Here is a 27,858-nt window from a genome sequence, read left to right as displayed (position 1 = left end):
AAATTTGTCAGAATTTGTGCATAATTACACACATATAGTGTCTCTAAATGAATCAAGGCTGGGTGTAGCTGCAAGTTTTTTTATCATATATATTAATATTACTTATTATACCTTTTTGTGAACTTAATAATTTTCACAAACCTAAATGTTATTACTTTTTCCTATTGTTCCATTTGATTTGTTTAACAAATTTAAAGCATTGAACTTCATTGCCACAGCGCTGACTGATTGCTGTGGGTAGGTTACATGTGCTGTGCTCTTCATTGCTAAAAGACACAACTCAAAGTCACCTCAATACAATATATAAAGTCTGTCTTATACATTCACTTAGCCTCAAAACAAATGTGACAGCCTGTGATGGACTGAAACACCAGTCACCACACAGTGTAGTCTTTACATATATACAGATCTACATTTTTGACTCATTCAGTAGCTGAAAACCCTATCAATCTTTCAAGGAAGGAAATTAAAGATGATTTGCTAAGTTCTACCTACACTGTTACTGAAGCTTTTACAAAAGTGTGAGGTTTAACTGTGGATCCTGTGCAGCTCTGCATTTCGGAAGACACTGTCTAATTCATTTTTTTGGCAAAACCTTGCTATAGGATAAGGCCTTGAACAACCAGTCTGTTTTTGTTGCTTGCTCTTCTTTCAACTTTTCGAGTGGCAGGGTTCTCTCAAGAAGAAAATTGCAGCAGAATCAATCATGCAAAAGAACCACAACACTGGCGCCTGTGTGTATATTATATAGTGTATGCACATTGCAGAGGGATTGTTTGTGTGTGGTTAAGAGCTCATTTGTATGTGTTACATGTGAAGCAAGCATCTCCAAGTATCTACATATTACTAATGGTTTGGCCTTTCAGTCGACAGTGAATCTTAGAGGAGTAATGAAAACAAAAAAAGTGAGAAGCAGTGCAGGACATTGTTTTGAAAATAAAGACAGCTAGGTCTAACTTAATGAATGTTTACCAAAATCTACTTGAAGTCAGCTCCAAACTTATTGACACCTTGTGAATGAAGTCAACGATCTCGTATCAGCTCTCAAACCAACATGGAACATCCTCTTACAATAGTAAGCCAACTCATCTGGGTTAGGAAGCTCTGTCAACTTTGTGTTATACAAAATATCAGAATTGGCTTTTTTTTCCAATATGATTGGACTATTAGGGGGTCTGTTGCTGAGGGGTAGAGCGGTCCTCCAACCAATATTTTAATAAGGCTAGCAGTGCACTCAGGTTGATTTAGTTCATCATGAGATAACGTGCACATTTTTACGTACACATTAAAGAAAAGGTACAGTTTCAGTAACCTACGATTTTCCTTGATCTATTCTATACTGTCTATACTGTTTGGCTGGTACCAATACGCGGCGAGCTGTGACACTGAAAGGTCAGCAGATTCTGAGACCACTGATGGCAGTAAAGGAGGTAGGCATGGTCAGGAGTTAGGCTGAATGGATGGACAACTCCACAGCACTTGTGGTCTGAATTCAAGAAGAAGAAAAAAATTGAGGTAACAACTGCGGTTTAAAAAAAGTTGGGGGGAAAAGCATGGGACATAAACATAACTGAGACAGAGCAGGATAGGCAACCAAGTGCATCTCATGGGAGAAAGACTAAGAAAGTAAGAGAGAAGATTGGGAGACAAAAAAAGCATCACATACTCAGGCCCAGTCAGCAGCTGAGCCAGTTACAGTAAGTGTCCAACCCTTACACCCCCACTGCGCTCCGACCTCATCCTCAAATCCAGAGTAGGATAGACGGACATCTGGAAGCCATAATGGGGATTATTTACAACCACAGTGAGGTAACGACACAAATATGCCGCTTGCGAGCAAGACAAGGGAGACGGAGAGAGAGAGAGAGAGAGAGAGAGAGAGAGAGAGAGAGAGAGAGAGAGAGAGAGAGAGAGAGAGAGAGAGAGACATGAACCGGGTTAGTGGAAGAGAGAGAGACATGAACCGGGTTAGTGGAAGAGAGGAGAGAAAGAGACCCGGAGATGGCCCTTCCTCCATCTGAGCGTGGTTTTGGAGGGGGCAAACTTATCACATCATGAGCTGGCTTGGAGTTTTCCTAGACTGTGTAAACCTTTGCAGAGGAAATACTCTGCATCATAAAAAATAAGCAAATGATAGGCCTGGATAACTCTGGCCTATGACGATGCCAGGGTCATAAATGACCAGTCATGAGGGAGGCCTGACTTTTTTTCTGATTTATTATGATAGCTGGTGAATACATATTGTTGGGGGGAAATTTGGAGTCACTGTCTCTAAATATCTGGTATTTAACAATCACTAAATCTGTTCCTTTTCCTTTCGGTGAATGTAAGTCATATAAATAAAAAAGTACCAGTCTGCAGTTTCCTGTGAGGTCACATGGCTTCTCCTGGACTGCTGCCGGCCAGGCGGTTAGATAACATTACATTACCCTCAGATTCAAAATGGCTTTGTATGTGACATTTCACTGCTACTGTGTCAGCACAAACCACGAAACCAAATCAAACAGAGCCTTCTAACTCCTGTATGATTTCCCTGCCACAGCAACTTCTGCCCAAGAAATCAGACCATCATCCCACCACTCCAAAAAAAAGCATAAAGTGCATTAGACTGCTGAGTTCATATAAGTCCAGATAATAGTATATTGAAATAACTCACCAGTCACACACAGAGATAAGTATTTGTTTGCTTTCTTAAAAAAGGTTAAAAACTGATATCCAGAATGTCCCCGAAAATACACGGCTTTGATCTCCTTGCAATAACAAATTATTACAAAAGTAGCTCCTGGTTAAATAAAAGCCAAATAAATGCAACAAAGTTAAGGCGGACTAAATAGCAAACAGAGGTCCTCAGAGGACAAATTAAAGCTGTTTGATTCTAATAACATAGTCCTTAAAAGGGAAAGTGATTCTTTGCCAAAGGCGCTTCAAAAACATGGCCCTTTGAGCAATTCAATTGCAAGTAGCCTAAAAACATCCAGTAAATTACCGAAATTACAGATGGAAATAGAAACAGGCCACTTTATGTCACAGGCAGGGGCTCTCCCAGCAGCTGTATTAAGGGAGGCACGACCAACCCCAATAAAAAGTCTATTTCCATGTTTAACCCTCCTACATCACACTTGCACAGCTGTCCAATCCCCACAGGCAGGGCCCCAACACATATGCTGCATGTATCAGAGAGGTGGGGCTGTGCCACTAAATCATTGATTAGCACAGGAGATTCATGAGGAACAAACATGGAATCACATGCAAGCATGTTAACATGCCTTACAGCATTAAATGGCATTTAATGCTCAGCTACACACCAGTGACACAAGAATTATCAATGGTGTATTCTGTCTGCATTCACCCTCTATTTTAACACTAATAAGAGAGAATGAACAGAGGGCTTAAACTTAACAATCTGTGCCTCGCAGCATGAAACACACAAACAGGATGTTCCCAAAATATTAAGAAACCACAAATACCAAAGGAAAGCTGTAAGGCAGGGCTTGACAAAACAATAGATCTGATCTAGTGTGTGTGTTACAGCTCAAAGACTGCTGCAGTGAGTGTACAACCAGGCAGGCAAAGTGACAAAAAAACGTCTTGGATAGGCTCAACTACACCAGTTTCTGCTGCCGGCAAGAGTTCCCTATACAACAAAGATTTCTCAGAGATCACACATCGACCTGCTAAACCCATATCGCAAACAAGCTGATTTACACAATTCTATGTAAACACAGCCGCCTGATAACATCTGGAGATAAGGCGAATATGGAAGGAACCTGCCAGGCCCTGTTACCCAGGCTTGGTTTCCTCCCCGTCACTGCCGGTGGTGAAAGCACCAGGTGCTGCATTGTTTCTCTCCTGGGCATTGGTAGGAACAGACTGATGGCGAGAATTAAGTCGGGGGGATGTCAAGAAAAAAAAAAATGTGTCACACAATTAAAGTCACAGAGCGAAACATGTCAATTACAAGATATGGATCACATATAATGTTATTCTTGGAAATAAAATCAAAATTATTATTTGGAGGGCTGGGTGATACAGCTAAAAACTATATCAAGATAAAGGTTGTCTTATCAGTCAATAGCGATAAATAATACGAATATATTTGTATATTTTTTATATATATGTATTGCCCAGCTCTAATCATTGGTCATACTTGGATCATATATCATCAACTGAAACATTGTCAACTTCAATGTTGGAGTTGGAAGGAGGGGTTTTAAAAAAGTGGGGTCGATCGAGAAAATTTTTACTAAAAAATGATCTCAACCATTAAATATTTCAACTGGTTGTCAAAGAAGAGGAATCAAGTACAGGAAAAAGTGTGTATCATTTCATCCAGCGGTCACATACTTATTATTGTGTTAAATAATAACTTGTGTGTAGTAAAAGGCCATTTTTCCCAAAACTTGCAATTAGATCATCAATAATAATATCTTATTTCTTAACTGACTTAATTGTAAAATTACCTATGAAAATAAATATTAAAATAATGCTACTGTGTAGATCTATAAAGGCACTACCTGTAATCACTCCCCATTAACTGTGCAGACCTGCTTTATAGAGAGCATTAATATACATGCCTTCAACTGCCATCAGTTTAAACCATTTAGCAAATATATTGATTACTGTCACTGGCATGAAGGGTCATGTGACAAGAGATTAAAAAATCAGGGAAGAGCCAATCAGGAAGTGACTGTCGGTTTCTACATCATTGTTTCCAAACGTCTCCGTTTCTGTTCGTCCTGACTAAAGTGCTTGCCTGGAGTTTTCCGTCTAAAGCAAGTCAGCAGCATTTCCAAAGGGCTCTTTTAAAACGGCTAGGAAAAAAACTGTGGAGAAGTGTGAACGTCAGACGTAAATGTAGCAAGTGATGAATTCTTTAACTAAAATGTATTAGTGTGAATGCAGCCTGGAGGTGGCCACCAGAGAAACTGACGCTGACAGCTGTATGAATCTTCCGCTTTTACTGCCAGCAGAAACCCTTGCTGTACAGCCCCAGGAACAAATGACTTTATGGCAGCCTGTGAGCGCCTTCACAGGCTAAAGCTCCCACATCAACCTGAAAGGAAAAACACTACAGGTCCGTTACAAGAGCCAAAGCTACAAATACTGGGCATGTGCTGTGGGAATGTTCAGTAACCCAGACATCGTTTTCCAATACCGAACGAATAAAGCTCCGAGCTGGCACGGTGGACCTACAAGAATGTGGCTGTACTGTGGCACCTCGTCAAGTTCCAATGGCACCATATAAATTTTGGGATCAGTCAAATTAAAGTCACCAATCACTTAAACAAAAATAAGACTTTACTGCCAGTGGTGTTCCAGCACCTACATGTCACAACATCCTGACATATATTATAGCACAAGTTTCCTACTGCCTTTTCTGGTCTCATCCTCTGACTGGATTTTTTCCCCTCTCTGGATGTCGTCAGCTTGTGGAAAATGAGGGGGGTTGTTACCATGCTACGGGCCTTCTGCGGCTCGACTGGTACAGCCCAGCACTGACATTGCACCATTTAAGGGTTTGATTCCCATTGGGACCACCCATACTATAAATGGATCCACCAGAATTTATGAAAGCATCCGTGAGGCATTCAATAAAAGTGTTTTGGAGAACCAGTGAAAGGGATAACAATAATAAGAAAAGGAACTTATAGATGAGTTTCAGGTCTAAAGTAAAGATTTGAGAGACAGATAAGATGTAGAGAGCGTAGGTACACCAAGAAAATCTAAACTGGAGGAAAAGGTGGACAGAGAAATAGGAAAGAAGAGGATGGCAAGATAGGGTGGAAAGAAATAGAAGGGGGAGCAGCAAAGAGAGGAGTTGTAAAAGGAGAGAAAATAAAATAAATCTGGGAGTGGAAAGAGGGATGTATTAAAAAAACGGGGATGTCTGTGAGGATAAAGCTAAACTGTCTACATAGACACAAATGAAAGGGTAATCTCACCGACGGGGACACACACGCACATGCATCTGAGGTCACTGGAGAAAACTACCAGTCCATTTAGTCTATGGAGGATCCAGGTCCATTCTATACTAAATTAAGATGTGTTCACTTGTGGGTACCCTGTGGCAATATATGTCATGATGGAGGTAACCCAAGTTCCCTTTCATTCTCTGGAAACCTGCCCAGCAAGGTTTGCTCAGGCTGAGGCCAACAGGATGACAACGAGAGGGGGGGGGGGGGGCAGGCCAAGGGTGCTCACATTTTCATAGCGTATGCTTAAATGAGCACTGATTAATAATACCCGACGGGTGAATGTCATTATGTGTTTACGTAATTAAAATTGCCCTGTGGTGCAATGTGTGTGACTGATCACAACCCTTGAATGAACGATGGGACCATAAACAAAACAGACAGGTAGCTCATGTGGGCGTAACCTAGAGATACTAACCCTAACCCTAACCCTAACCCTAAACTTTTCTTTAGTTAACCTCCGCTTTAAAGTTGCAGTGAGTTCAATCACACCAAATTAGCAGTCCTCAAATCATGCTATTGTGCATAATACTTAAAGATAAGATCTATTAACACTAGCATTAGCAGCTAATGCTACTGCTCCCAACTCCTTCCAGACATTAGAGCCATGTTCTGTACATGCACATAGACATGCACCAATTCAGTTTTACTGAAACTACCACATTCAGACAGATGACTATGAAACACATCAACAGCATTTAAATGATATAATCTTAAGAGACCGGTGACACAGTTACCCAGTGTGTTCGTTTGCATGTAAATAACCATTTATGTTGCACAACACCGTTTTCTGGGGCATTTTTGATCCAGTATTTGAAATTGATTTCCGTGATTTCCAATAAACAAAAAACCCCTAAAGGTCTAAATTATATTCTAGTAAATCTAGTTTAACAAGCTGTATGGTATTGATGCAAATTTCGGATTATGGTCTCTGTGTCCACATATTTGAATAACTGACAGCCCAAACAACAGACAGTTTGGTTAAAAGGGGTTATTACATAAAATAAGCTCCTCCTGGTTGTGTCCCTACACATATGCATGAGGAAACAACCTAAAACATAAAACGGTAGTATAAGGTAGGAAAACTGAGCATCTAAGGAAATCATTGACAAGTTATGTAACCTAAAAAGAATAAACATGTAACTCCTATCTGATACCACAACAGTGCAACAAAGTCCGCTTTTACGATGCAGATTGTTTTCCTCTCCTGTTACAAAAGAATTGTGGACAGGCTGTGAAGTTCACTGACACTAATATCTTGTGGGGAAAAACTAAAAACTACTAAACTGCCACCTTCAGCTCCCAAAAATAAATGGAGGGGACTGAAAATCTATGCTAGATATAAACTTCCCCATCCGCTGAAGCCACGCACAACAGACACTTTCTAGGCCACAACGAGGCACGGCCACTACATAAAGGACTAGCTTGGTTACTAATTATAAACTCCGGAAGAAAGGTGTCAGTGCTTGGACTTGTAACTAAAAGCATCCTGAAAATATTCATCTTTCAACAGCTGGGCGTGTGAGGACACGCTGCCTGCTCAGTGCAGGAGGGCGGTGGACGCGACCACTACAAAAATGAATTATATTTTAAAGTAAGGATACAGAGGTAGGGCTAGAGAGATCAGATTGGCGCAAAGAACGGGTCTTCACCATTTTTAAATAAAACAATCCAGGTTTATATCACTAACATGAAACAAACTGTTTTCTTTTTCAAAAAATTATCTTACCTACACAAACACTAGTAGGAAATGGAAATATAAAGCACCAAACCGACCTTTAGGGCCAATCTGATTGCTATTACCATTATTTATAAGATCCATAGATATGTATTCATTCAATTAACTGGCTGTCCAATGAAAGAATCTCTTCAAGAGTAAACTGGGCAGGGCAAACTTCAACCTTATCCATTTAGGACTTATCTGAGAGCTCAAGCCCATTGGTGTAAGCTGCGAGAACAAACAGCGGCCGCGTAGTTACAAGCAGACACCTAGATAACTGTTACGAGACTAATGACCTCACTGATAAGCAGATTGAGTCGCCGTGGGAGGCTACAGGGAGACAGGTCCTTGTTTTGACGAGGACATGAGACATCTAGGTAAACGTAGACACTGAATCTCTCAGCAGGCCGATAAACCGCAGACTGCACTTCGTCTGTTTCCCGAGTAACGTGTTGGACTTGTTATAGAGCAGCACTCGGCACCGGGGGCTACAGTATTGTCTCCACACACACTTGGAGATAACACCTGTGATTTCCTCCACAACTTCTCACAACTAATTTATTGCTCGACGGATCAGAGCATTGGAGAAAAAAAGTGTAAAGAAGTATTAGGCTGTGTGTCCACAGTGTTTCTATGGCAGGAATATTTTGACAACATGTCACCACTGATGCCCCCAAATGGTTGTTTTTGTCTTAGTTGTGAGATATTCTGATTCACATATACAGGGCTGGATCAACAGACACAGCCATATCAATTGACTCCTGTATTTGTGTTACCTCAATGACAAGTATCGTTGCATCTTGTATCGTTGACTGGTTGACTGAAGAGGAGCTACATTGACAACACCAGCACCTTTGTGAAAAGGTCAGATATTGCACACTGCACCAAGAGCGATGAGTGAGCACTTTGAAAGGGAAAACATTGGGTACATTCCTTTAATCTATGAAACTGCATACACGTAAAATCTGTCCTTTTTCAACAACTGAAAAAACATTATATAGACACACGCCCTTATAGAGTTAATTCCAACAACTGTTCACATGGTAAAGACACAAGGAGTACATTTCTGGTGAAGAAAAAGAGCCACTGACACTGAAGATCCTGTTGACAAAAAGTGAGAGCACATGATTCAGATTAAGTCTAATGCTGGTTTGTCTCTCAAACAAAAATCAACACTATAGTGTGAATGAAACCAACATAGATACTTAATAGTCACACAAAAAACCACAAACAATCAGGAATTATAAACAATTTGTTACTACATCCACGACTCCAGACTAACTTTTTACATTGGTTGCACTAGTGCGCCTAACTTGTGTGACCAGAGAGCTGCTGCTTCACCTCTGATTCTGAAGCAGCAGCGCAAATAATTTGTCATTTATCTGACATGGAAACCTTGTATTCACCCTTTTTGTCACCAATTTTAGAAATATACCGCCTCGCTCACCACCTCCTCTCAGTCTTTTCCGCCCTACCATCAAGGAGTAAATGCAGATGAGGATCTGCATTTACTGCAAACTGAACGGTCGATAAACCCACCTCTGAAACAGCTATTGTCCAGTCATTTGCTGCTCTGTTGGGCTGTGGTGAGAGATACATGGCTCATGAGAGTTGCTGACCTTTTGCCTAGGGACCTTTCAGCTTTAGCCTCAGTCTTCTTGAATATCATGTCTGCTAGCCATCAATATGCATATATATGAGTCTTTTACAAAGTCCTCACTTCAGTATATGTCAGCCTTACATGGAGGCTATAACCAAACTCATAGAGCTAGCAAGTATCAGCAAACTAGCTAGCAATAAAATATGCTAGCGACAATAAGTGAATACATGTACTATGCTAGGCAGAGGCATAGTAACAGTAAGCAGGGCAGATGGTAGCAAAGGGTTAGTTCCACTGTCAATAGTGTTGCTTTATTAGTAGATTATTAATAGATATTATATATTGAATGCTGGTTAAGTTAACATACAGAAAGTTCCAACATAACATTTCTATAACACCAGTAACCATAAAGTTCACACTTAAATGCTGTACACTGCAAAATTCAGACTTGAAACAACATCAAGCGAGAAGACACTCAGTTCACTGTTAACTGCACCTCTTATTCTGTAGTTGATCTTACTCACTCAGGCTAATAACTGCCCCAGCTCAGGCATTTACCCACCTTGGGAATATATTTCTAATAATAAATGGAAATGCCTCATTAACGGCATTTCCTTATCTGAGAAGAACTAAGTCTGGAGGAAACAGATTTGCACAAATAAGGCAATTTGAAAACAGATGGGAGCCCAAGAAAGCAATTAAGGCAAAGCACCTGGCTAGAAGGGATCAAGCATCTAGAGCACATGTAAAGCAATTATTAAGTAATATTAGTGAATTAGGTGCTTTGGACAGAAAACTGCATTAGGAGCTAATTGTATTTAATCATAGGCATTACCGATAATGAAGAATGAGTTCATTTTCCTCTTTGATCATGACCACATTGAGGTTATTAGGAAGGAAAAGTGGAGGATTAGTGTGTGTGCACATGTATGTGTCAATAATTAACAGAGGGTAAATAAAGATACTGACAGTAAATACCAATATGTGTAACATTTCCTTTTAGAACTAAATAGAATTAGGTCGTGCTAAACTGCCTCACAACAAATGCCCCTATAATTGATGACCATAAAATATGTGCAATCAACAAACAGGAAGGATGAAAAATGTGCAATTATTAGTCTTGTTTTAAATGCCTAGAGGGCGGAGCAATTGGATTTCGGGAGATGAAGTTTACTCATCAGCACCATGTCAAATTGTTGTGTCTGTAACATGACCTTCAGCACAGAGAGGAAACAGTGTGAGGCAGCTCTCTCTTTCTATATATGTATATATATATCCATATATGAGGTGAACAGTGGAAGACAATTGGGATGACAATTAGAGCTGCCACAGGATTTCCTCAGCAGAGACGTCTCGGGAGGGAGAGAGGAAAGCGACGGCAGAGGATACAGACTAGTAAAACCACATAAAACTCACTGAAATATAAAAGAAGAACTTACAAAACATCCATAAATAGTCACACACAAACAGGTCTACAGTACTCAAGTCTCTCACTTGTGCACATAATCAGTCACCAACTTGCTCTCACACACTTCCCCACAACCCACAAAACCCCTCTCAAAACCGATACCGCAAAACCACAAAATCTGTCTGAATGCAGCAGTGCTGAGGAGGAAACATGCCTGCATGTGAATGTGTAAACAGATTACCAGGTGCTGCACAGGGCCTTCATTTTATCACAGAGATTCTTCCCAGACAACACCGTGATTCAGACTCAAGCGGAAGGAATGAAGGACAATCAGATCAGTTGCATGTGAGACCGACTGGCGTGAATGACTGCCATTCACGTGGAAGATGGATGAATGGTGCTGACAAATTGTTGACAATCTGACATTATTCGGGTCAAAGGTCTACACTGTGAACACAGGGAGGTGGGAATAGCGAGTACAAGAGGCAAGCACGCACACTGCAGTGTACTGTAGGTACGGTGTATAGCTAGGCCTAAGAATAGATCAGGTCACCGTCAAATGTGCAACCACACCGAGAGCCAAGGTCAGTGCTCCATCATCATCAGCAGCAAATGTACACAGCACTAAGGCAGAGGAACAAAAGGGGGAGACAACTACACAAATGTATTTAACTTAGTTCTTCTTCAGCACATCCTAGCCCACTCTGCAGCCTCCATTAATCCATTTCAACAATTTCAATTCATCCCAATCTCTACCTCTAACACGCTCTTTGCCTAATTTCTCACATGTCCTCTCTCATAATCTAATTAAGAGGACAGAGCAGATATACCACAAAATGCAAGTTTGAAAGCATATGTGTCCAGACAAGTTTGACTGAGTGTCCATGCTTTTTTTTTAATTAAGTTGAAATTTGCCCTAAACTCAATAACAAACAATATGTTCTTTGGACCGGTTTTGCACAAGGAAATAAGGGCATTCTCTTATAAAGCGGCTTTTCAAAGACAATTGCCTTTCTAAAGAGAAATTTAATAGTGGCTGATTATTACAGACAAACCAATATGTTAGGAAACAATGACAGTATTTAAGAAGTGATAATGTGCCCATTTTTACATCCACCAAGAGGTCATGTTTTTCTCATTTTTTTTGTTAGCATAACCATCAATTACTCAACAGATTTCCATGGAAGTTTGTGGAAGGGAGGGACACGGCACAAGGAAGAACCCTTTACATTTTGGAGCAGATCCGGTTAAATAGACAGTTCCAGGATTTTTTTTTTCTTCCTTTGCAGCGTTTCCCACCGAATGAATTCAATGACTAGAAGACAGAACCTGAAACTCGATTTCTCAAAAGGATTTATAAACAGTTTGGGATGCACTGCAGCCAGACACTTATAAAAAGGTGTATGTGAGATTCAAAGCTGCTGCTTGTGTAACTTGTAGGCTGCTGGAGCACAGTTCTGATAGTCATGCTAGCACGCCAATTTAGCCACTGGAGTGTGCAACCCTTATTTAGCCTATACGAATTCAAAGAGCAAATACCAACTTGACATGGCACGAAGTTCCCTTGTATGACAGCATGGGATAGAAGATCAAAGTCTGTATGTGTGAGTGGTGAAGCAGCAGCCAAGCTGTATTAGGGATGCTGCTCAGCTCTGTCAGGATGTTGCTGGTTGAACCAAGTGTGCACGTTTGTCCCCTTTAGCACACGCTATATCACATGCAAACATACCCAAAACGAGACAAGTATGTACACAATACATAATACTACCGGTACATGCCCTACACAGACACACCAACCCTGCATTCTCTGTCACTAGGCAAAGATGGGGTCCAGCAACAGGACACAGCAAGGGAGGGGGCAGAGAAGAGACAAGAAGGGGAGGGAGAGATCAGGAGCAGAGAGAGGAAACAGGGGAAGTAAAAGAGGGAAAGAGAAAGAGGAGAGGAGAGGAAAATGAGAGAGATGATACTGAGACAGAGGGCCAAATAGTCAAAAAGAGGTGTGCGACATTACAATGTATGAAAGAAGTGAAGACTGAGTGAAGGGGGGAAACACCATATTGTCAGAGCGACACGGATCTAAACAATGAGAGCAAAAGAGATAGCAGAGGCTGACAGGCAGACAGGGAGAATGAATGGGCTGGGTGGCACTGGTGGACAAAGAGACGGACCTGGCCTCATCTAAACAGCTGCTACTCGCCCGAACGTTGCACCTCGGCTCCAAATTCCAGAGGCAGCCCGGCCATGAGGGGCTGGGGCCTGAGTCAGCGCTTTTTATTCACACATACATACATACACATACACACACACCCACACCCACACACACACACACACACACACAGCTGAGCCTTGTGCTCCAAGCAGCCAGGGGATGTGCTGTCTAAAGCACATGCAATGGGGCAAGAAGTAGTCACAACCAGAGGCTTGGAGTTCTGCCTAACACTCCTGGACCTAAACCATGAATTATGGTTCAAATATTCTGCTGCAAAACTAAGGATATTTAGATTTTTTTTTAGCACAAAACAACCCCATGACTTAAATTCTCAATTCAAAAAGCTACTGAAAATGTTGTAATAAATGTGTTGCTGCATTATGACAAGGTTTCAAAGTGTATATATATCTAAAGTGAAAGAGAGTCTAGGCATAAACGCAGCTCTCACCGTTGCAGAGAGAACGGAACAATATCCTTATTAATAAAACATGACAGATGCACCAAACATGGCTGACTAACTGGTTTGAAAGAACATCTCAAATGGATGCTAACTGTTGCCATGTTAAAGCTAATGAGAAGTAACATTTAGAAACCACAAAACGATGGGAACGACAGAGAAAATACGAAGACCTTTTCCATTATGAAATAAATAAAATAACTCCCATGCTAACATATCCAGGGAGCACAAGTCTCCAGTAGACACAAGCAGAGGTGAAAAGCATTCGTTATATCCCCATACTACGACAGCCGCGGTTCGATGGCAAACTTCACGGCTGTTTCTCTGTGTCTCTTTGAAAAACATCCTGTGATAGAAAAAGAGTGAAGGGAGGGGGAATTGAGACTGGAAGAGGAGAAAGCTAGAGGATAACACGCTGCAGTTTTCTTCCATGTTATTTATGAACTTGTGCCCTGACGGGGCTCCTGTGGACTCTGGGTTTAAGAAACGCTAATAGGTTTTATCCTGGGGTCGAAGACAGAGGAGGGTTGGACAGAAGGCACACTCCCTTGGTGAGGGATTTACATGAGACACAATGCAAATTCTGCCCATTGTGTTATTGGCCTCCATTTTTATCAATCCGTCTTTAACTGTCCTACTAGAAGGATTAGTACAGCAAAGAAAATCTATACATTTATAAATGCTACATAAATCATGTAAAGCTGTGTATACACAGTTTGAGTAGCATCTAGTATCAATGGCTACTGCCCCAAAAATATTTAGCTAATCCCCAGATTTAACTGTGGTTAAACTTTTAAGATCTGCATTTTATAAAGCTCTTTTCCCAATCAAGTGCATCACAATACACACAACATGAAATCCTCTATCAGAGAATATGTGGTGTACATGGAAAATGCAGTACAACTAAAATAGGATAAGTAGTTTTAGTATGATATTGATATTAAAGTTGGTCATGTCCCGAAAATTATAAATTAATAAAGGCTTAGTCGGATCTAAATTTGCAACCATTAAATTATTTGCTGGCGTGACTGTCTGCCACAATACTGTGCTCTCACTGTGCATGGACAGAGTCTTCAGAGGCCAGAGAGACACAAAGGAAGTTAGCTAGCGAGTTATGGAAAACTTGACCTCCGAGGGCCGATGGGAGACGTTGCGAAGTATCGATAGCAATTTTTTTTTGGTGTAGCCTGCTCTCGCTAGCTTTTCCAGGATTACCAACCCCAGCTTTAAGCAGTAATAGGTTTCATCATTTAGAGGCTTTTTACTACGGCAGACACAAAACACAACAAGATAAACCTTCAGGAATATTACTTGTATCTAGTGTGGTATAGGGGTGCAACGATTAGTCGACGTCGTCGACAAAATTCGATGACAAAAGTAGTCGACGACGGATATACTCGTCGATGAGTCGTTGGTTACGTCATAGCGCGTGTTGTTCGTGCCGTGCCGATGAACTAAACGTTGTTTTATCGGAGGTGCTGATGGAAACCGCTGAGGAGTGAGCCATCTCGCTTCCTTCCTATCTCTGAAAGTCGCGCATGTGCAGTAGTGACAACACATTGGCCAATGGCGGCGTGCGCTGCAACAGCATCGCACAACAGGAAGTCCATAGTTCGGGAGAACTTCACCCTCAACATGGCCCTGAAGTATCGATCTTAATTGTCTTTATTTTCAGTCATCACATGCGTCTAACAACCTCAAGCTAAATTTAAAAGCTGTTGGCTAAATAAGAGCAATTGAGAATTTGTGTCATTCATAATCCGATTAGTCGATTAATCGTTTCAATAACCGATGACTAATCGACTATTAGAATAGTCGTTAGTTGCAGCCCTACTGTGGTAATGGATTCTAAACAGTTTTATGAATGAAGAATAGGAGGAATGTCTGTGCTATGCATTTTCTGCTGGTGGTATTTTGTATTGGCTACTGCTGACATTTTTGCTCAGTCGGACCAGTTTGGATTTACTAACACAAACTCCCCAGTCCAGCGAGTATGGGAAGAGACAAAACTATGCAAGGAAGCGCCTTGGCCAGCTGGCTGTGGGACTGTTTCAGCTGAACGGGTGGGGGAGGAGGGGAAGAAAACCCTTTGACAACGTGAAAAAAAACCTTTTGAGAAACAATGTTGCTCTGTATTTGCCGTTTGTGTGTTCGAGACAGACGGGAAGAAGGGGTTGCCAATTACTCCTCTGAGCTGAAGAGTATTACAAGGCGCGCAGACCAACATTTTTCCTTCAGTATTTATAGAAAAACATATTTACAAATTTGTAGCAGAACTAAACCCTCTTGTTATTTCCCAGAAATCAAGTCATCTTGGCTGCTAATGCCAGGAGCCTACTATCTGCAGTGATTACTTTAGTAAGAGCATTTTATACACTTCCGTCTGTATCCATGTAAGTCAAGCGGACTTCTGACAAGACAGAAATAATGACATAACGTGTGCTTATGCAAGAACAGGGCATGTGCTTCGTGCGAAAATAGTTCCAACCAACAGAGGGTTGACTTATTTTGAAAAGCTGCAGTGGGCAGGGAGAAATTATAATGACCTAAGAATAGCCAACTGAGCAGCTTCATTTCCATTTGATCAGACTGAAGTGACTGACAGACAGCAAAGCAGAAGTCAGCCAAACCCCAGTAACAGACACTGCAGGGGGAAATGAGGAAGAAAAAGAAAGAAGACATGAGAGAGATGGTAGAAAGGCAAGAAGGGAAGGAAAAGAAAAGAAAAGAGAGAAAAGGGATGAGGGGGAGGAGAGGCCATTTGCAGTCAGATCCCGAGGGTACGGAGGGGCTGGCTAATGACCTGCGCAGTAGTGTGTCCCCTGGGAGACGGAGAAAGGAAGCCAAACCTTCCCCTGCCACTTTCTGATGACACATCACAATTAGCAACAGGCATCTATTTGCCTACAAAAGCTTCCAGACACATTGACTCAGTGGTTTTAAAGGCCACCTGTGAATATTCTGGTGCTGCAAATGCAATGCACAATTTCACATGTTTTGCTGGCAAAGGTCCAGGTATATCCTCAGCATGGACTCAAACCACTAAAAACACACTGATTGTACTCGAAGGACTGGTCCTGCTATCAATTATAGAACTTCAAAGCTTTGGGGAAGAAAGAAAAAATCACTGGTTTCTTTTCAATTAGGGAAAACCCAATGGAGGTAACTAATTTCATCAGAACAACAGAGTTGGTATTGAACAGCAGTTAGATATTTTAAAAGGGGCATTCCACCAAGGGCAGTGTATTCATCGGACTGTTCAGCCTGTGTTAACTGTTCTACAATGATGTGTGTTTACTAAAGTCTGAGAAGATAACTCTGATGATGTTTTTAGGGTTTTTGGAGGCCGATTTTAAAAAGGTGCAGTTTGAGGCGGTCTCCTGAGAGACACCATTGATTTTATTTGCATTAGGAGAGTTATAATTGTAACACAAGATGTGAGCAATAAAATACAAGATATACTGGAATGCAAACTACCTCTCAATTTGCCCACAACCTTGAAGGTACATCAATAAACTGCCTCTTTAAAGATGAAGTTTACTATTCATAGTGTGTTTTACAAAATCATTAGAAACGGTATTATATTCCAAACATATTTCCTATAACCTCATGAAATAATCCAACTAATCTTGTGAAGATGGAGTAAATGAATTGGGTAATTGACATGTAAATGCGTAATTTATCTTCATTTCCATCATCGGACAGATTTGTTTGGTGCACTGCAGGGTTAATTTAGAATGAAAGTAAATGAAATGTGGAGGGCCAAAAAAGCATAATAAAAAGTAAGTCTCAGCTGGACTGCTCCATTTAGGATAATAAATTAGTGTGAAACAGAAGGCACAAGAAGAGGATCTGCATGGGCCCCTCTGCTTTGTCTTGTTTATGAGTCTACTCAAGACAATAGAAAAAGCTTTTTGTGTGTGATGCGAGTTGTGCTGTATGTTTGCTGGTGTGGTGAGGGAAATGAAGGGAAATAAACATGCTGGCGACCTTGCACCTTCCCAACAACAGCAAAATGTTGGAAACGAGTGAGCCACAGAGTACACAATGACAATGTGGTACAGCTGCCCCACTTCCTCGTATGACATCATGTACCCGTTGGGTCCGGACTAGCTCACTGAGTCCTTGTAGTTCCTTCCTGCTCTCTGTGCCTGCCACAACCACCGGACAGCCAGCCAGGAAATGGCAGAACAACCAGAGGGGTAACAAGGATGTCCAGAGAGACCCCTTGCCATACCGGGTTTTAACATCCAATATTAATACATTAAAAGATATTGATGATACAGGTTACTGATACAGACAACCAAAGATTACTGTTGCATTTATCTAAACATCACGGTTCATGATTAGCAACTCTTCTTCATGGATTTATTATAATCTAATAGCACCAATCATGGCCACATCACCATTAATACACTGATTCACAATCACAAGTCCACTCTGTCTTTATCATCCACCCCAAGCTGCCTAAAATTAATGCAATAGTACATTTCCTACCTCATCTGTCTCTCATTAACAGGGAACACTGCGCAGCATCACTGATGTTACTTATTGCTACAACACAATGGTCAAAGCATCTTCAGTCCTTCAGTTTAAACTGGTTCAAACACATGTTTATCACTGCAGTAGGAAAGTGGACAGAGTACGAGGCAAGAGGTTTGAATAGATGGCGGTTGTTTTCTTTGTGGGTTGGGTATTGGCCTACGAGCAGAATTTAAAGCCATGTAACACAAAAACTTTGGAAGCATTACAACTCAAATTCTTACAAGCATAATGGCAGTTTTTCTGGTCTGTTCAACGGGAAGAACAGGGAGGGACTGCAGTCTGTGCACTGTGAGGTAGCCTAGTTGGGCAAAACCACAATAATAAGAGTGTGTCTCTCCACTGTGAGTAGTGTGTGAGGCATGCTGCCAATGAAAGCCTTGCAGGGTGGAGCACACATCAGCTGCAGCTGAACAGCTGGCCACTGCGGGCTAACACTGAATCTGGATTGAGACGAGGTCAGGCTGCCTCCCCCATGTTTGCCAAATGTGGGCTGGCATGGCTGAGCGTTTTCATTCAGCTGCCCTGCAATCCATTTCCCAAAACAGGGAGGGAGATTAGGACAAAAAACAAAGCAGGAAATGTAGGGGAAAATGTATGAAAACAGGACAAAATAAGTGTTATCTCCACAGAAAACAGAGGAAATGGAAATTTCATTGAAAACACCCGATTAAATGAGAAACAATTAAGATGTTGACATATGTTGGCTGGCTTACGGTAAATGTCACAAGCCAGCTTGTTAGAAATTGGATACAAGCGCAGGTCTGAGCTGGTGAAATTGGTAGACACAGAACTTGTGCGGTACATGTGAGGAGTCAGAATACAGTGTACTTTCCCATGTTCATTTCGCCTGTGGCTGCAGGTCATGTAAGGGTCTCCATTTCAGCTTAAATGAGGTCACCAAACAAGAGGAGAAGCAAAACCCAAAACAAATGTTTGTCTTTCTCTCTGGCTCATAAACAGTCTCAGAAAGAAAAAGAAAAGCCGCTGCAACTATGTTACGTCCGGGCTACTGGATTAAAAAAGGTACACAGACCTTGTGACTAAGATATCATGATGTATCATTTCACACAAAGTATACTGCAGCTGCAGAGAACTCCTGGGGTTTCCTGAGGCCCATCTTGAGCTATTTTTCTGCAAGTAGGATAAATGAGGATACTTTTCCAATTTTCTGTGATTGAATATAATGTAACAATGTCCATATCAAATATGGCCAAAGTTTAAAATAATGCGCTACATGTCGTAGAGGTGATCCCTGTACGACATAAGATCATACGTCACTCTGCTCCAAATACTACGTTCTAATATTTTTCTCTACACGTGTTGTCGAGCTAAAGCCCGGTGGTCATATTTCTTTGTATGGACACTCCTAACGCAGCCCATACTTGCTCTACTTGCATAGCACTATATACATTTAGTATATTCCTTTTGTATTCCACTTCAGTTGTCATTTAAGCACATTTTCTACACTTACAGCTAATAGCAAGAGTATTACAAGAGATTGTATAGGGATTGTGAATTGAGGACTCAACCCAATGTCATATCACTAAACCGACATGTCCTGAAATAATCTTTGCTGCAGCAGATGTTAGAGTTGTCCACTCTTATATTCAGAGATTTGGGATCAAACGAGTACAGATGGATTTGAGAAGTTGTCATTTTCAAATCAATTATATTCTGTTACTTACTCTTGAAGCCTTCTTTCACAACCTTCACACTGGTAAAGGGATTTGAGGGCGTGGCTCAAAGGCACTGGGTGAGATGCCACTCGGCAAGTTTCCAGATGTTCAATAAGAAAACAATTAGCATAGCTGTAAATTAGCATAACAGGGCTGTGTAATATTTTTGCTTTTATTTAAGAGTCAGGTTGCAAACAGGAGATAATGGTATAAGAAGATGGTGTGTGACATGGAGCAAAAGTCCAAAGCAATCCAGCCCTGGCTGCTGCTGCTTTTATACGACTTTTTCGGCTAATATTTAGCTTGTAATTGTCCAACTACTCCAGAAGGTGTTGCATCTGTAACAGGTGTGCTTTTCTCTTAGACCCTCTGGCTGGCGGCTCTGCCAGGAAAAAGAAAACATGGGAGTGGTGACACTCCAAAAACTTCAGAGGGCAAGATAAGACTTGGCCTGTATTATACAATTTTTTGTCGATGGTTACACCACAAGAGGTGTGGTCTACCATTATGTGGACGTGCATTATCACAACTTTTAAATCATGCTAAAGCCAGCAATTGCATCCCCTCCCAAAAGAAGGAGTTCTACTCATCAGTTTTGACTACCATCACATCCAGCAGTCTATGGCTCAGTGTTTGTGTCTGACTGCTGATGAAACACAAATACCTTTTCCCCAAAACACATGTCTGTTGCACGCCATCACAATGTGACTCACATAATCTTCAATTCACCCCACTTAGCCCAAATGCCCAAAAAACTGTTTTTAAAAGGTACAGCTTAAATTCACCATTGTAATAGGGTTGCCTCTGGAAAATTTCCGGAGATTATCCAGAGTTCAGTGCGTGTCTGAAAGCAGCACAACTAAAAGGAGCAAGGGCTTTTGTATCAAAGCTGCCTGATAAAGATTATCAACCAACTAAGTTAACATAACTTGAGCTTCAGTCCACAAGCTATATTACATTTTTTTATATTAAAGTGTAGAAGCTGAAGGATTCTCGTGCAAACCTCTCTGGACAGGAATAAAACAAAGCGACAACATGGGAGCCCTACATGACCATGACAGCGACAACACAAACTGCACTTGTGTGTTGTGTCTGGTTGAGCTCAGGCCGGGAGTTTCAAGTGTCAACACAGGAAAAATGTCAGCATGAAGTCACCACTTGGCACCCAAGCCCCGGACACCTCTCCTTAAAGGCCAGGGCACACGGGCATTGTTTCAGGGACAGCTGCATGGGCAGGTTTTCTGCAGCGCGTCGGCCTTGAGCCAGCAACTCTGGTAAAAATGTGGGGCTCAGAAGGAAACAATACATGTGTAATGAACAAACATGGCTGGATGAGACTTTGGAGGGAGAGGAAAGCTATCACTTTATCCCCACACAAATCCAGCCACTTCCAGCTCTTTACCAGCTCCTTTTTTAGCCCAGATTGGTTGTCCAGATGGTGGCTGGTGGGGAGAGCAGCCACCAGTCAGAATATACCACCATTTGACTGATTTAACTGCCACCCTGTCCGTCTTTGACACTGCCATCCTAATATGGGCCAAACTGCAGCCTGTTTAACATTGTTGTTTAAACTGTTTCAGTTATTAAACTGGAGGGGAAGAAATGGGCAAATATGCCAAACCTAATTTTCTTTCCATAATAAATGTTCTTATTAACTGTTGTAATATGAATTTAACTTGACCCAGGACAATGGTTTGCTCCAGCTTTGCCTCAAAAGGGAGGCTTCTTTCAGGGTTTTAAAGCACGAGTGGGCCAGGCATGCTCTGGCAGCGAGCTGGGCCTCTGCGCCAGATAAAAAAGGTGAGTTGTTCACATTCCTGCTTCATGCACAAACCAAACCCCCGGTGTCACTCACACACACAGTCCTTTTGCACAGATGATTGAGCTCTGTGTGTGTGTGTGTGTGTGTGTGTGTGTGTGTGGTCCTCCTGGCTCTTTTGTTGTTTTTTCTAATCTTGCTTTAACCAGAGAAGTGGGAAAGATGGAAAACTAACCTCTGCTCCTCATTATTAACGAATCAAACGCTGAGTAAAACATTAATGCGACTAATCTCTGGTGTATCAGACAGCAAGTAAAAACTACACTGTTTTTCTTTATTTACGACAGCAGCAATGTCAGCTACTGACAGCTAGGTAGGTTATCAACAAGCTTTCCCTCACACACCCATGAGCAAGGACAAACAAGCTAATGTGCAAAGTAGTGGTGAAAACCAAAGTGACCTGAAGAGGGTTGTTGGTACGATGACAGGAGGGCATCTACTTTATGTGAGGGTGTATTTTCGGAAGAACAAATGGTGGCCTGGAGCACGGGTCATCTTTATGAGATCTTTCCTGGGTTTGTGTCAACAATTTTAAAAGTGTCTGCTTAACATCACCCTCACCACACTTAATGCCCTACACATTTGTCTTCTCCTTCTCATTGTCAACTGATGTCTAACACAAGGTGACTTCTTTTGTGCTCTTTTGTAACATGCCGACATGTAATATGCCCATATTAAACATTTAAGTGCAGCAGGATACAAGTGGCCCTGTTCATAGTTTCAGGGAGGGTTTGGAGTGAGAGGAGAGCAGGCCAACACAGCTCCACTACTACTATAAAAGGAATGTGATGGGGAAGGGAGGGCCACTGCACCACACAACACTAGGAGCCTATCATCTTACCAAAAAGACAGGGAGGCTGGATGCACAGGCCAAACAAGAGGAATATATAAAAGGGCATAAGTGAGCTTACCCCAGTCCAAAAACTCCAGGATATTCTTCTCTCTCCTGAGTGGGGAGTTGTTGCACTCATCGTAGAGGCACACCAGGATATCCAGCAGGGTCTCCACACTCAGACACTGGCCATTGGACTGAGGTGGCCCGTCCAGGATCAGCTTCTCCAGCTTCTTCAAACGCACCTCTCCCGACATTATTCCGGCTTGGTGGGGTTTGAAGTAATGATGGTGGAGAAGCTGGGAGAGTCCGGGTTAACAAGCACCTCCCGGGCCTGTAAGTTAGCGCAGAGGGGCCCGCGAAGAGAAGTTTTCCCTCACCTTGAATACGTCTTGAAAAATAATAGTGTTTTGAGTAGAGGGCAAGCCGAGGGCTAATTCCAAGGTAACACCGACCTATTCATGATCTCCCTTCCGAGATCCAGCATCTAGGAGGCGTATAAGACGTGCAGGACTTCCCCATTTCACAAGACCTAACCCCAACACAGTACATAAGAAAAGAAGTGGTCGCGACTCAGAGACCCCGGCTGCCCCGGGGCGGCTAATGCTGATCAAACCCCAGCGTTTAGCCTGAACTTTCCTGTCCTTCTCCTTGCGGGGAAACAATCGAGTGGGGTCGGGTTCAGCAGATCCCCCCGAGTTGTTGTGGTAGATTCCTGGGGGTCTCCATTCCTGCAGCAAACCCAAAAATGTTTTTGTTGCAAAGGCAGGTCTGCAATGCTACAAAGCCCCAGCGCCCCTCCTCTGCTCCAGGAATGGAAGGGCGACACAGGCTTAGTTAGCAGCCTGCTAGGTTAGCACGGTTAGCTAGCCAGCGAGCTAACGTGAACGCTACTTTTCTCCGCTCATAAATGCCATCGTCGCCCCCTTTTTTCCAGGAGTTGACATGTGATACCGCGACGTGTTAACAAAGCTGAACTCAATCCAAACAGTTCGGACGGTGTTTGGAATTGTGTGGCGGTTTTCATCCAAGTGGAAAAGAAAGAAAAAAAATTATCCGCTTGTTCTCCCAACTCGGCGCAGGCAGATATGTTCTTTAAATCCCATTCGGCGTCCAGAAATGTCTCTCGAGCTTCTCCCCGGCTCCAGACCGCGGCTCGCTCAGGAGTCCTCCCACAGCCCCGATAAGTTAGCCGTCAAAAAAAATAAAGCAGCGGATCCTTCCCTGAAGGTTACACGGGCGCTGGTGTCGCGTCAGGAGGAAAAGCTGCAGTCTGGTCTCGCTTGTTCCAAATACGGGACACGGCCAGAACTCCCCTTGTCGTTGCCTTGCTCCGCCGCCGGTCGCTCGCTCGCTTCTACACAGTCTCTGCTCAGTCCGGGCAGCAGCGGCTGCCCCCTGCCAGAGACTCTGCGCGGGGGAGAGGGCCCACTAGACAGTTCTGTGCGCAACGCCGCGGTGGATTCTGGGTAGCGGGGCTCGGCCGTGGAATGTCAACGAGCCTCAAATGGACGCGTTTGCTCAGCTTGTTAGCGCTTAGTACAATTTAGTCCCTCGCCTCCTTTTTAATGTACTTCGTCACGTTTCATAAAAGTTAGCTGTTCTCCCCCAAACTTTCACCGCACACACCCCCTGGAATCCTCAAATCCGCCATCTTTGTTGTGTTTCAACGTGAACGCGGCGAGTGCCTCTCCTGCCCGCGGCCCGTCTTCCGGCGTTTGTAGCATCTCTGGTCGGTGCTGCAGGCAAAATCCCAGATCATCATCATGGCGCCCGTCACAGCATCTGCTGTGCGGAGGGGAGGAGGAGGGGGGGGTGACTGTCAGGACTGTGAATGGAACCTGTCTGTCAGTGAGCTGCCGCTGCTGAGGTGCGGACAGGATCACAGTCTCTTCAGGGCTGCTGTCCCTTTAACACTGTGCGTCACTGCAATAACCTGCTGCTGCTGCTGCTGCTGCGGGCCTCATTCACACGACCGTGCCCAGTCTGGCCTGTGTGCTGCAGTCACGCACATGCACATTAGAGGTCGTGGTTCCCTGGCGACAACCGACTCGTTCCTTTTAGTGTATTTCATTGGGAACGTGCCCACATGTCCACACTGACAGCTGACTGCACCGCATACACCTTCATGGATCAGAGACAGACACTTTCAACCTGTGTCTCACCTGCAGGCCCTTGACTGCAACGTCCTTGCAGGGCTGCAATATCAAGTGTGTGTGTATATGTGTGTTTGGGGGGGGGGGGGGGGGGGGGGTAGTGCTTGTCTTTCTGTAGTTATGGGTATTATTAATGTTCGGACTAGGTTAGGGTTTTAACCGTGATGGCTAAGGGAGGTTAGGGTAAAGGGCTAAAGAATGAACTATGCCAAGTTGTGTCCTCACAGCTATAGAGAGACAAGCGTGTGTGTGTGTGTGTGCATGTCTATCTATAGTTATGATGGAAACATTTTGTTCAATACAATCATTTTGAGGACATTTTGGCTGGTCCTCAAAAATTAAATTGGCTGTTTGAGGGTTAGAATTAGGTTAAGGTTAGAGTTAGACATTTCATTTGTATGGTTAGGGTTAGGGTAAGGGGCTAGGGTATGCATTATGCCAATGAGTTTCCTCTCAAGAGAGACTTGTGTGTGTGTGTGTGTGTGTGTGTGCGTGTGCGTGTGTTTGTGTGTGCGTGTGCGAGTGTGTGTGAGTGTGTGTGTGTGTGTGTATTCTCACAGATAAGCGAGAGTTGAAGCTAAAAGCAAGCTAAACCGCCCTTGCAGGCTACAGCAGGATTTTCATATCTGCTTCCTGTCTGTTTGTTCACTCCCCTCTGGAAAAAGAGCAATAGTTTGTTTATACACATGGTTTGACATTTGCATCGTCCAATGTGTACAGTATTGTATTGGATTTTATTTGGTGATGAGCTCTTTTACTTCCTTTTAATTTACTTTAGTTAAAGATTCTTACTTTATATTCTCTATGACATTGATCTTATTGCATCACAGAGCTCGCCCGTCCCACTCGTCCTACACGTTTCATTGTACCTTTGACCCTGTGTTAACTTACATATGACACATAAAACTTGAAACTTGAACTCGCTGAGTACGAGTGAGTCAGACTTCAAATATGAGAATCAAGAGAGGTCATAACATGGACACCAGTGTGTGTATTGATTTGTGTTTGACTCTCATACCTGTAGTTTTTACTTGTTGTCTTCAAATGCTCTATGTGCCTATAGAATTGTCCATCGGGGGGAAATAAAGTTGGAGCATTTAATTGGATTTAATTGAAACAGAGTCAAACTTTCTTCAACTACTTCACCCACACTTGCAGCATATAGAGCGACTTTTTAAGGCCATCACATTTTGGCTTGTGGCCTCCATCAGACCTGACAACCCCGATCAGCCCCCGACTGACGCCACAAGCTGAAACATGTTCGTCGGACAGTTAGTTTGTTTAACGTATTACAAGTGTGACTGGAGTTGAGACCTCCTCTTAAATCTCTTTCCTTCCCCATGCAACTTGGAAGTACTGTAAAAAATATACGAGGGTCAGATAAATATGATATTTATAACAATAATAACTTTTTTAATAGAGCACTTTTAAACAAAAAAGTACAAAGTGCTGCACAACAAGAAGGCAAACTACGTAAATAATGAGAATAATATGAGAGCAGTACTATAGAACAATAATAAGCTGTCACCCCATGTTCAGGAATATACTTTTCCAAAAAAAACACCAGAAAATCCTCCATTTATCAATTACTATCATACTTTGTGTCATCTAGTGAGCAAAAGGAGCTGAGTTGTAAGAAACCTGTTCCGCATGGAGCTCACTTTGCTATCTTACATTATAGGGTATGGAAACACTGGTTATCAAGCCCTAAATCTCATCATCCCACTCATTAGAGAAGCATTATGTCAGAAGTGATATGTGACAGTATAATCCAGCTCTATTAGACGACTGCTCGACCACACACAATGAGTGGGCTTCCATGCAGTTTCACAGTGTGCGACTCTGAACTCATTATCGTGACTTCCGTGAAAATCCTTTTGAAGTGAGGTGCATATCGCTGCTCAAAGTACAACCAATAATGATTAACAGCCTGAGGGGGTGTGCAGCAGGAAGCCTTTGTGTGTCTGTGTGTGTGTGTGTGTGTGTGTGTAACAGCAGCAGAGAGCAATATAAGAATAATAAACTGTTATATTTCACAACATATTCAAATTAATGTCTTCCTGCAATCCATTTTGTTCCGTACCAGGAAGAAAAGAGGCCCAAAGATACACTCGGCACGTGAGATGGGTCCAATAATCTCGGTCTAGATGGTGACCAGGATCTAATCTGAAACATGCCGTGTCAGTGGAGCTGTTTATCAGATCCAGCCCGACAATAGTTGAAATGCTCCACAATGTGTAACCACCATGAGATGATTGATTATGTGGGTCTAGAAATATCATCTGTGTGAAAGGCCCATGAGCAACAGCAGCACATAACAACATAATAACTCCTGCGAAGATGAGAACACGTCTTTGCTCTTCCTCTTTATATTCACAGTGTTAATGACTTTCTCCTGAGTGGCACTGCAGAACCAAGTCACATTAAGCATGTTGAGAAATTTATGAAAATGTTGGATTTAATAGTGTTATATTTATTTCATTTTTCTTTCCATGTTACTATATTGATATATTTATTATAAATCTGAGGTATTCTTGATGTATTTGATGTGTTATTGTTGTACTTCTGAGTCTTTTGTAATATGTATTTCTGTTCAGTCAGCTGTTATAAGGTGTTTATCACAATGGGTGTGTTACATGCTTAATCACATCTGTTGTCATTGATATGTAACCTACAGTATGCTAATGTCAAATAATGTATCTGGGTGTGGCAGCCATTTTCAGCCGTTTGACCTGAGAAGAGCCTGCTGGGATGAAACGTTTCAATTTAGACCTGGGCAGGTGTAACACTTGAATGAGTTTAATAAAATAGGTCACTGCTAAAAATGTTATGACACAAATAACATAAATAATAGGAGCATATTATACTACATGCAGAAGTGACCTTATTACTGGGATATCTTGACTGACAACCGACAAATATCGAATACATTTATTCGATATGTCCTTTGAATGCAGTCTTGTAAATGAGACGAAGAAAGCCATTAGACATTTCTTTGGAAACACGATACAAAGGGAGGTACAATAAAAGCAGGGTCATCAGACTAGACCAGGTAAACATTTAATTGTTTTATTGAATCAGTCAAAGACTATGCCAGCAAATGTTTACCGATCAACATTAATTAATTCATTCATTAAATCTGGGCTTGATGGGTGAAGACAGCTGTCTATTGAATTAAACTGTGAGTTAACCATAACATTGTATTTTGGGCAGATGTTCCCTTTAAAGCCTCGAGTTGCTTGAATAAAACTACTATAACGTCCTCTGGTGGACAGAAGGTCTTACTACAACTTAGTGCAAATCACTGCAGGTCTTTTGTATTCATTCTTATTTCTCCCTGATCTGTTTATTTTAGTCATTTTTCTAAATGTAAAAATACATTTATCGAGGTTGTCCTTTCACAGACACAGGCATAGTCATATATTCACTCTGCCCTATAAGTGAGTTATCATTAATTCCTT

The 27,858-nt window shown here is 42.2% G+C and overlaps 1 protein-coding gene across 5 annotated transcripts in view; it reads right to left on the bottom strand.

Annotated features, from left to right (window-relative positions):
* Positions 1–23,617, bottom strand: part of cdc42bpab (CDC42 binding protein kinase alpha (DMPK-like) b) — a 75,643-nt gene extending 52,026 nt beyond the window's left edge. For all 5 annotated transcript variants that reach the window (XM_053444725.1, XM_053444728.1, XM_053444726.1 and 2 more), the window contains exon 1: positions 22,321–23,617. In XM_053444725.1, the coding sequence (XP_053300700.1) occupies positions 22,321–22,498 (178 nt within the window). In that variant the 5' untranslated portion in view covers positions 22,499–23,617. The remainder of the gene's footprint in view (positions 1–22,320) is intronic.
* Positions 23,618–27,858: the final 4,241 nt, after the last annotated feature.

The sequence above is a fragment of the Pleuronectes platessa genome, chromosome 17 (assembly GCF_947347685.1).
Source record: "Pleuronectes platessa chromosome 17, fPlePla1.1, whole genome shotgun sequence".
Classification (NCBI taxonomy): Eukaryota; Metazoa; Chordata; class Actinopteri; order Pleuronectiformes; family Pleuronectidae; genus Pleuronectes; species Pleuronectes platessa.
Note: the sequence above shows the minus strand (reverse complement) of the source record. Positions and strands in the feature narration are given on the sequence as shown.